At 39.7% G+C, this 10,605-nt stretch overlaps 2 protein-coding genes across 2 annotated transcripts in view; both read left to right on the top strand.

The window, feature by feature from the left end:
• KCTD9 (potassium channel tetramerization domain containing 9) overlaps positions 1 to 3,146 on the top strand; it is a gene marked incomplete at its 5' end in the record, with an annotated part of 5,950 nt that extends 2,804 nt beyond the window's left edge. The window contains 6 exons of the mRNA XM_010173736.1: positions 159 to 226; positions 329 to 424; positions 1,116 to 1,265; positions 1,639 to 1,744; positions 2,013 to 2,146; positions 2,933 to 3,146. Coding sequence (XP_010172038.1) covers positions 159 to 226; positions 329 to 424; positions 1,116 to 1,265; positions 1,639 to 1,744; positions 2,013 to 2,146; positions 2,933 to 3,049 — 671 coding nt within the window. The remainder of the gene's footprint in view (positions 1 to 158; positions 227 to 328; positions 425 to 1,115; positions 1,266 to 1,638; positions 1,745 to 2,012; positions 2,147 to 2,932) is intronic.
• A 4,487-nt stretch (positions 3,147 to 7,633) lies between these two features.
• Positions 7,634 to 10,605, top strand: GNRH1 (gonadotropin releasing hormone 1). The gene is given in 4 exon segments (XM_010173714.1): positions 7,634 to 7,777; positions 8,447 to 8,493; positions 8,495 to 8,528; positions 10,564 to 10,605. Coding segments are annotated over 4 exon segments (267 nt in total).

Raw genomic sequence — 10,605 nt, 5'->3', positions numbered from 1 at the left:
ATTGAATTGATGCTCCTCCAAGAGTAAGGATGGATTAACCCAAACTGTCTGGCATGTCATTGGTGTGGCTATACGCTGACTTCTCCAGTGAGGGAAGAAGAGTGCTCCTCTTGTTCAATGATCCCCTGTAAATAACAAATACTGCTTTGTTTTGTTAGGTGTTTTGGAAGAAGCCAGGTTTTTTGGTATCGATTCACTAATTGAACATCTAGAAATAGCTATTAAGGTAACTTGTTTTCTTTAATACATCAATGCTCATGTCCTGTTCTTGCAGGCAATATAGAACTTAGTCCTATTGGTATTAGCTTTTGAACAACTCTCTCAACAGAATTCACAGCCAGCTGAGGATCATTCTCCTATATCTCGAAAGGAGTTTGTCCGGTTCCTGCTGGCAACCCCAACCAAGTCGGAGCTGCGATGTCAGGTGTGAAAATGCAGACTTGTTCTGGATCTGTAGCATTGGTGTCTGGTGGTGAAATATCCTGCAGTTTAGATTAGATATTAGGAAGAAATTCTTCACTGTGAGGGTGGTGAGAAACTGTCCCAGGTTGCCCAGAGAAGCTGTGGCTGCTCCTCCCTGGAAGTGTTCAAGGCCAGGCTGGATGAGGCTTTGAGCAACCTGGTCTAGTGGAAGGTGTCCCTGCTGATGGCAGAGGGGTTGGAACTGGATGATCTTTAAGGTCCCTTCCAACCCAAACCAAACTATGATTCTATGATCATGTGACAACATGAAATTCAAACAACACGTGCTTCCTCCCCTCTCCTTTTTAGTTGAGTTTTGATTCCAAGCTGTGGCAGAGTGACCTAATGTGAAATTCAAGTGCGCTGTCTGGGCTGTTTTCCTTCTTCAGGTTGAAGGTTTCTCAGAGCAGCAGTTTGTTAAGCTATTCTATTTAAATGAAAAATGCACTAGCATAACCAAGGACAATGCCTGATAGCCTAGCATTTACATTTCGTTAGTCTGATGTAGTAGAATAGATGATCTTGTGTTTGTGTATATATATGTCTCTATATGAACATTTACATACACACGTACACATACATGATTCTCTTAACTGTTTTGTCTTTAGAGCTCCTTCTTCTATGACTTTTAAGGTTTTTTGGTTTGTTTTTAGGGTCTCAATTTCAGTGGAGCAGATCTTTCACGTCTCGATCTTCGCTACATAAACTTCAAGATGGCTAACCTAAGCCGTTGCAACCTGGCCCATGCCAACCTGTGCTGTGCAAATCTTGAAAGAGCTGACCTCTCTGGATCAGTGCTTGATGTAAGAATTGTTGCATCTTGGAAAGTCTGGGCTGTCCTTTAGTTACTTTAAGGGAAGATGAACTTGAACAAGCAGATGAGTATAAACCGTGTAATTCTTCGCTATCTTCTGCAATTGTTCTAGTTTGATCACTTCAAAAGCTTTTTGAAGCTATCTTAAGTAAGAAAAAGGGCAGTGGGTGAGAATTATCTGCCTTCCTGATGATACAGAAGTAATAGTGTGACAAGTTCTTACAGTGCCTCACAGTAACAAGGCTGTTGTGCTTTAATAGAATTCACTTCCTAAACAGAAATGAAAACTGTATTCTGATTATTTTTGGTATTGTCCATCTTTGCACTTTTGTGAATCTCACTGATGCATCTTTCTCCATCAGTGTGCAAACCTTCAAGGAGTAAAGATGCTGTGTTCCAATGCAGAAGGAGCATCTCTAAAAGGGTGCAATTTTGAAGATCCATCAGGCCTTAAAGCTAATTTAGAAGGTAAGTTTTTGCCTGTTAGGTACTCTGTGGAAACCGATTCATGTGTTTGTAAATCCATGTGGCATGTGAAGGTTTGGCTGTGGTTTGTGCAATCTGTTTTCATGAGAAGAGGCCACAAATACTGGACTGAGTGTGCAACAGTATTATCATTAAATCCCAAGTTCTCTCTTGACCTCTGTCAATTTACATGGCTCTGAGGAAGCATCATTCTGGAGCTACTGTGTTTCTGATTGTTTTTCCTCATAAAACTGCTCTTTGTGTGTTTTAGGTGCTAACCTGAAAGGTGTTGACATGGAAGGCAGTCAGATGACAGGAATTAATCTGAGAGTTGCCACACTGAAAAATGCAAAACTAAAAAACTGTAATCTTAGAGGAGCAACTTTGGCAGGAACTGATTTGGAAGTGAGTTACGATTCATTTTATATGCTAACTAGTCAACTGATAAAATTTTGGGGATTGCTGACTTTTGGCTGAGTTCTCCAGCTTCAAACTAGACAAAGTGCTCTAGTGTTTTTTCCAGTCTTAGTGAGACATGGATGATCTACATTTCATTCTAGCCTCAGTCTGAAAAATGAGTTTAAATCTTGGATTTGCCAACACCTCAGAGCCATTCTGTCATCTCAGAAGTGATGCATAGAAATACTGTTAAACTTAAGTCTTAGTGCAAGATCATGTCATCGCTGAAGAGAAATGCAGTTGCCTGGGTTTGTGGGGTTTTATTTTGATCCTGAGACATCATTTGTAGAGTAATGATAGAATCTTACCTGCCTGCTGGCACGTGATACCCTGCTGTCTCTATCAGGCAGAAAAACAAGCTTGCTAATTTTGCAAGCTGTGTACATGGCTGTTCTTCCTCAAGTACTAGAGAAGTTTTTGGAGTAATGTCTGGTGAGATTGCAAGAGGCAGCTTCTTTCTAGCTTTGTTCAGCAAGCATTAGTAACTCCTGGAAGATAATTTGATATAAAGAGCGTAAGTCTAACAGCTTAAAAATAAATCCAACTGTTACTGTGAAAAGGAACTACTCTCTTACAAGAGGTAACTAAAACTCTAAACTAGAGCAACAGTCTAGAAGTTTACACTGAAATTGATGGAAGTATATGTGGTTTCTGTATAAATGTAATTAAGGTAACATTTGAACTAAGTTCTAGGTATATTCAATTAACGTTTATTTTTCTTTTGTCCTTTAGAATTGTGACCTGTCGGGTTGTGATCTACAAGAAGCTAATTTGAGGGGATCCAATGTAAAAGGAGCTATATTTGAAGAGATGCTGACACCTTTGCACATGTCTCAGAGCGTCAGATAGGGAAGAGAATATGCCGAAGAGGAAAGAATCAAAATGTTTATTGTGACTTTCTTACCTCTTCCCCTTATTAAGTTAGAAGTAATGGTTATTAGACAACTTACATTTACAGTAGTGCCTAAGTAAACTCTTCTTTAATCACTTCTGAGGGAGGGAGCTTTTGTTTAAGAGGTAGAAGCAGACAGTTTCTACCTTTGTGAACAGGGCAAGGAAGTGGGCTGGTTCCAAAACCAGAATGTGTGGGCAGTTGGAAGTGGTAAATAGATTCATTGTTTAGCATTGCCTCACTTTGGAATGCATTTTAATTTATAAAGCACAATATATGCAATTCTATTTATTAAATCTGTAGCTGCAATATTGAATAGAAAATGTTATTCATTTATAGTAGCAACAAAGTTCAGGTTTACAGTTAGACTAGTGTATTTACAGTTAGTTTCTTCTTTCATGCCCAGTGTATTAAGTGATAGATGTGGTTTAGACAATACCCACAGGATGTTTTCAGGTACTCTTTTCTGGGGTGAAAACTGTAGTTAACTGTCATCACAGGTAATCTGTTGCCATGTAATAATTTGAGTGCAGGTACAGAACAGCTTTACCATCTTCTAAAACGTGCAGTGGAAGCTGCTGCTTCCACAGAAGGGATCTGCATCCACAGCAGACTTAGTTACAACTGAAGCATCCCTGGTCAGAAATTGGATGGCTTATTTAATCCTTTCCAAATTAGTGTGAAATTGCACTATCAATCACAGCTGGTTAGAAAAAAATATCCTCTTGCTTTCAAATGTCCTGACCACTCCAAACTGGACTACCTGTAGATTTTTCATTCTTTTGGGGGAATTAAGTGTACATAGGAAAATTCAATACTGTCACCAAAGTAGAGATAAGCACTGGGGCCACAGCACATGCTCCCTCCTCCCATCATTACTCCAGTATATGAATAAATGGTATCTGTTTCCCCTCAATGTACTATGCAAATACTCTTGTACGCTGAATGCTTGAAAGCATGGACATCATCCTTTTCCTGGCCAGATCTTAGTATTTCGTTTTGGGCCTGCTTAAAGTGGCTGTAAAAGCATCTCGCAGGGCAGCGTGCCCTTTCCACAACTGCTTTACCTGTGAGCAAATAGGGAACTGTGTGACTTCTGCAGTGCAGAAAGCCTCACAGCATCTCTTTAAGTGGTGGTGCACTTCATTGAATAATCTCTTTCCACTGTAGTATCAGTCTAGTTCTCATCTAACAAAACATTTATTTTGTATACAATCAAAAAGCACATGAAGAAACTATACCAAAAAAAAAAAAAAAAAGGTGCATCAAGAACTCTTACCTCAGATGCTTACTTAAAACACCCCAAAGTTAAAACTAACCTTGAATCTAAGGAAATAACAGCTATTACTGGGAGTTAAGAACCAATGTTATCCTAAAACTTACAGAATGTGACACTGGTGGCAGTGGTTGGAGTTCACAGTTACTTCAGTGAGTTGTCTTTTACTTGCAGTGCAGATTTCCAGTTCTCTGAACTGAAGTCTTGTTGTCTCAGTAGTTGTTAAGCAAATGCTGCTTTGCTGTCAATCTAGAAGGATTAGTTCAGGACCAGTATATGATTTGTTTGGGGGGGAATTGCAGGATTCTCCCTTATTTTCAAGTTGGGTTGACTCAGGCATATGACATGAGTTTCTGGGACTCAAAATCCCACAGCCATGTGGTTGAGAATTTAGATTTCACTTCCTTCAGATTCCCAGGCCTCTTGATCAGGCTCTAGGACAACACTGTGTCCTTGGTGAAACCTGTAGATTCAAGGGAAATATTTCAGTGTGATTTTGGAGTCCTTTCTCCCCCCTCATCGCTTTCATTGAGAGTGATGTATATGTTGCAGTTAGAAGAAGGTTCCTAGGGCTAGAGAAGTAAATGAATTATTTTTCTTTATCATATTTTGTAGCTGGCAGAAGTAAAATATTGTATGGAAAAAAAAATCTATTTTCATAATCACTGTGTATAAAATATATTTGAACTTTCACTGAAGCACTATGTTTTGAATAATCACAGCATGTGGCATCGTTCATTCACAGATGAATTTAAGGTACCTCTTTTGCTACGACAAAGCTGTATGAATAGCCCAAAGTGGCCTATTCAGAAATTGCAGGTTCCAGCCTAATTTAAATTGCATTAATAAAAGTGTGAAATACAAAAGTGTCTTGGTTGTGTTAATTTAAAAACAAACTTAGTATTACCCAACTTCTGTGGGAAGGACATGAAGTTAGAAGAGAATGCAACTTAAAAATAGCATAGCTAAAGCTGGATTTGCTCTTTATGAGACCTTGGCTGTCACCTTGGCCTGGATTTGTATGTAACCAGTGCTTTCTCAGAAGGACTGCTTGTAAACTAGGAACTATCCAGGCTTGAGTACTTTATGAGAAGACTGAGTTTGAGATGTCTTCGCTTCTGCGCTATAGCAGAAAGCAAAAGAACTTTTGCATTCAAGCATAAAGCTTACCTGCTAGAAAAACAAGTACCTTGTGTTGTGGGGATTGCTGCAATATTAAAAAACATATTAAAACTCCTCTATGTAACTTATGACTGTGGCCTAGAGTTTAAGAGAAGACACGGAGCAGCTCACTAACTGGTGCAGTTACGTGCCCTTTCTGACGTGCTTTGGTGGATCAGCTCTGTAGCTCTAACAGAAACCTGTGAAGAAACATAGTTGTTGAAAGATGTCAAGGTAGGCTGGCATTAAACAGCTTAAAATGATGGGTTAATAAGGTGCAATTACTGGGCTAAGCAGCCCCCTTCTCTCTTTAAATGTCCTTCCTCAGAAGGAACAAAATCTTCTATTTACTTTTAAATAACCTTATTTTTTTGCTAGGCTCATCAGGGAAGAAAGGAGTCTTAAAACACTGTTACAAAAATCTCCTTTCTGAAGGGATGTGCCTATGCCAAGGTAGCATTTCTCCCACTGAAACAAACTATTTTCACAGCTTGATCAGTTTATCAGCTGAAGTTAAATGCTGGCTGCTCTTGCCATGAGTAGGAGGAGCATTAGAACAGGAAGAATTACTCTGTGCTAGAGTCACTAAATCCTCCTTAATTTATTTACTTCTTAAATTACTTTTAATCTATGAATCTCAAAGAGGTCATGGGAGCAGGAAGAGAGGATGTTTGAAGAACATTAAACAAGATACATTCAATTGCACATAAAGCAGTGCAAAACAAGTCAAAATAGCTGCCAGGTGGATTAAAAAAACCCCAACATTTGTGCAGTCAAAATTACTGAATTTAACTCCTGCATGCAAACAGCTATCAACTCCTTTATAAAACTGCAGTGCATCAACTCTCAAGAATGAAGAACTCTCAAAGTACCCCAGTGCATACATTTACACACACACACACATATATATATATATAAAAAAAAACAAAAAATAATGTGTCTAAGAGCTCTGTTCATGAAAGGGACTGTATCACAACAACAGAGGGTTCCTTCCCCAGCACGTTTACAATCTAATACACTTGGTCCATTTGATCAATTTAACATTACTTTGCATTTTATAGAGCAAAAAATATCTTTAATTTAAACATTAAGGAGGAAGACTTTCCAAGGAGCATACAAATTGCTCTGGGCACCATCACAGGCTCTTGTTCATGCACCAAGGGACTGTTTCCTTCATACCTGATAGACTGAGACAGAGACTAAGCTGAATTCCTCATCCATTTCAACTCCTGTAAGCCCCTCTCAACAAATTCAAACTCACTCAAGAACTTTTACTTAAAAATTAGAAGCCACTGACAGAACAGATTGTGTATTTTCCACAGGGCAACAGCAGTCAGCTGGATTTGAATGTCAGATTTACAGCCTCTTAAAAGAAAAGCTGTTACTTTTATGGCTTTTAGAGAAAACAGCTGAATTTAATAGCTACACCAGGGGTGTTCCAATTATGTGCTTTACTTCTGCTGCATTACGGCAATTTTAAGAACAAAATTGCAGCCTATGAGATAGGACCAGATAAAGTTCCCTGCTGTGAAAGGTTTGGTGTTGGGTGGCTGGATATAAAAAGTGAGATGACAAACATACTTGCAGGACATTTCCAAACAGAGAAGAGTTGGAGTTACTCTGCAACCTCACTCAGCACGCAGGTAATGTGCTTGAACAACATACCAGCTTCCCTGTTTACTTATTCAGTGTTTACAGATGCTTGTATGAGAAGAAACTTGCGTTTAAAGAGACTGCAAAGAGCACTTTGTAAGGAGCAGGGACATTAGAACAGAAACTGGCTAAACTGAACACATCTGTCAAATATCAACAGGGACTTTCATGGAACCTTTGAGGTCCAGATATTCCTAAAACTCAGAAAGGGTGTTCAAAAACCCTAACTTACATCTTCATCCAAATTTTTCAAATGTCAAATCTCTTTATAATGAGCTAACCCACACTTTGAGAAGCTCCAAATCCAGCTGTGGCTCATACACAGGCACAATGCCACCGGCGTGCAGATCGGAACTGGAGATCCAGAAATGTAACATTTCCATAATTCTGTAAGATAAAAATGGAGCTGGAGTGTAATTATGATCAGAAAGATGTTTTGTTCTCTCACAGGATGGAGATGTCCAGGAAGATCTTTGTCAGTGCTTTCCTCCTGTTTGTCCTGTCTGTGGAAACCTGCTTGGCTCAACACTGGTCTTACGGCCTGCAACCAGGAGGAAAAAGGAATGCTGAAAACCTGGTAGAATCATTTCAAGAGGTAGGTCTAGAGAGTAAAACAACCCTGTTGGTTTACCTAGGATCCTTCATCTGTAAAAAAGGCAAGCAAAAAAGAGATGACAGAGGCTTTACTGTGTATGTGTGTATCTGTGTCTCTTTCCCCAGCATACATACGAGTATGCACACATACATTTTTTTAAAGTAATAATTGGAAAGTAATTGGCATTAAGCTAAGGTGACATTTGCCAGCCTTGCATAAAGAACAGCACAGACAGAGAGACTGGGCAGCCTGCTGTAAAGGAGCGATGGAAGTTGGAGTTCCAGGTTAAACCTGATTTAATCCTCTCCCAATATTTCAGCCAATACTCCGATGAGCTGTTTTATGACAACATTCATCCACTTCACTGAGAATGTGGCAATGGGCAGCTCTCATGTGGTCACTGGTTGGATGGTAAGCAATTAAATGACAAAGCAGATGTGGAAGGTTCTGTCCACCAGTGGTTTTCCCATCCTTTCTAATACTTCATGTGTAGTCTCTCCTAACAGCAGTTCTAGCATCCTGATTTGAAGTTTGCTGTAGCACAAGAATAGGACCTGGGAAAGAGAGGAATTTAAATTGTGCAGTGGAACAGCTTCATCTGTAACTAGGGTAGAGTTGCTTTAGCAGAAAAATGTTCTTTCATGAAGGCTGTATCACTTCCCAATTCAGATTGCAAATGAAATGGAAAAATTTGGGGAAGCAGAGAGGAGCGAATGTTCATTCCAGGTTTGGCAATCTGAAGGAAGCCATGGTAAGCAACATGTTTTTTTCTTTTATCGCTATGGGAAAATTAGGGACTAGTCCAGGCTGGGAAAGTACATGGAGGGAAGGGAAAAATAAAAAAAGGTGGTGGAGGAGGAAGAAGAAGCATGCAAGGTTAGTTCACGTGGCAACACTGGCTCTGCCGTTATCATCTGCATCATTCTCAAGTACCTCAGAGTTACAGTCCTAGGGCAGGACTACATTACTCTTGATGCTCCCGTTGTAGCAATGTCATCACTCAAGAAATTAAAAACAAAATAAAGTCAAACACATTCTACCTTAATACAAATCTAGGCAGCATTCACAGCTGCTTAACTTCAAAGGCGCACTTTGCCAGCTGAAAGATCAAGCCATATGGAAGCTGCTGCTCCCAAGGTCCCCAGGCTGGGAAATGGATTTTCCATTAGATGCTCTAATGCAATGACAGCAGAGACTTCACATACACACTAACTGCCACAGGAAGAATACTCTCCAGCAAAAACATGCTCTTTAATTAATATAGCAACACCTTGATCAGGCCAGATGGTCACCACTTTCTGGGGAGTGTCTCTGCGCTGTCCTAAAAGCTGAAACAATCTCTGCTTCATTTTTGAAGCCAAGACCAAGAGTTTCAAGTACACACTCCAGCCTTTCACTCAGGAACCTGGCCTGAGAAAAGGCTCATAAACTTAGTACCAGTAACGCCTACAGGTCAGAGTCTGACTTCCATTGGTTTTTCATACAGAAATTACCTAAACTCCAGTTTTTTTAGTTCATCTTTCATCATATTTGTGCTGAACATAAAATGGGATCTTGGTCTATGACTCTGGCTTCCAGTAACTACTTACAGTATGAAGAGCCAGCAACAGTAACTTAATATGGTTAGACTTTTATTTCCTTTTTTTTTTTTTCTTTTTTAACTGCAGGAGACTGTTAGGCAAGAAAAGATAACCACGATAATTATCAGGATATTTGAAATAAGTCCTTGATCCTTCTTGCTCATTGAGGGAAATCTGGCCTTTCTTTGCAGAGCTGAAGGGCCCCTCCAACCAGATTCTTAAGTTTGCTCAGAAACTGCTGGTAATCTTGCACATAAGTGTAAACATTTCTAAGCCTATGCATCAAATACCTAGTTTTCATGTCTTATTTCTGTACCATAGTCTGAACTATGTGGCCTTCTTATTTCTATCTGCTTAATGACATTGAAAACAAATTCAACTTTTTCCAGATGCAGCTTTTCCAATGTAACACATTCCTGGAGTTGCTACAGGAATATTATGCAATGAAAGGGGAGGTGTCTGGAAATGGGCCACCCCATGGAAAAACTTTTCAAATTATCTTCATCATTTCCTGGAGAAGCTGGTAGTGAGCACAAACAAAAATACACCTAACTAAGATACAAAAGGGAAAAAAAAAATAATGTATTCAGACAGCACATCTCTCCAAAAACACCTCGAGCTTTCAACTCAGAGGTAACAACATAAATAAACATTCACATAGGAGACAAGGTCCAGCAGGATGTGACACAGGAACATGGTTTCCATTCGATCACTACTAAGGAACACACAGAATTAATGGTAACAGGGCAACTGTGCTGCTCTGTAGTGACCCTGGGATACTTCTGCAAGCACAGCTTGCTCCTCTCTGGTATCTTGACCAACTGCTTAAGCTCACAGAGACGCTCTACATACTGACGCTTTGTGCAAGTTCATGCTCCTTGTCCTAAACTGCTGTCGCAGTGTAGTGTTCAACAGCTGCTGGGTGCCCTCCAAGAACTGCTGCAGTGGTGGACCCATTAACAGATGTAAAGTTGGTCATGCACTTGGGGATGAAAAGGGCCATTATAAGTGTCAGTTACATTATACTGTCTGATCAGATCCATGGGCAGGTGGCAGAGAGATCATGTCGGGTCAGATTTATGTCATTCTAATCCTCCTTCCAATGCAGACCACAATATGAGTATTTTAGCATCTGACCAGGCTTTAAAATTCTGTCATCAAAGTTATTTCTTCTTTTTAAAAGAAGTATATGATGTGTGTTTACAGGAAAGTCTGATTGAAGGAGAAGCTAGACGAAAGAAGATTTAA

The sequence above is a fragment of the Antrostomus carolinensis genome, unplaced genomic scaffold, assembly GCF_000700745.2.
Source record: "Antrostomus carolinensis isolate BGI_N321 unplaced genomic scaffold, ASM70074v2 scaffold11660, whole genome shotgun sequence".
Lineage (NCBI taxonomy): Eukaryota > Metazoa > Chordata > Aves > Caprimulgiformes > Caprimulgidae > Antrostomus > Antrostomus carolinensis.
This window is presented reverse-complemented; position numbering and strand designations above follow the sequence as displayed.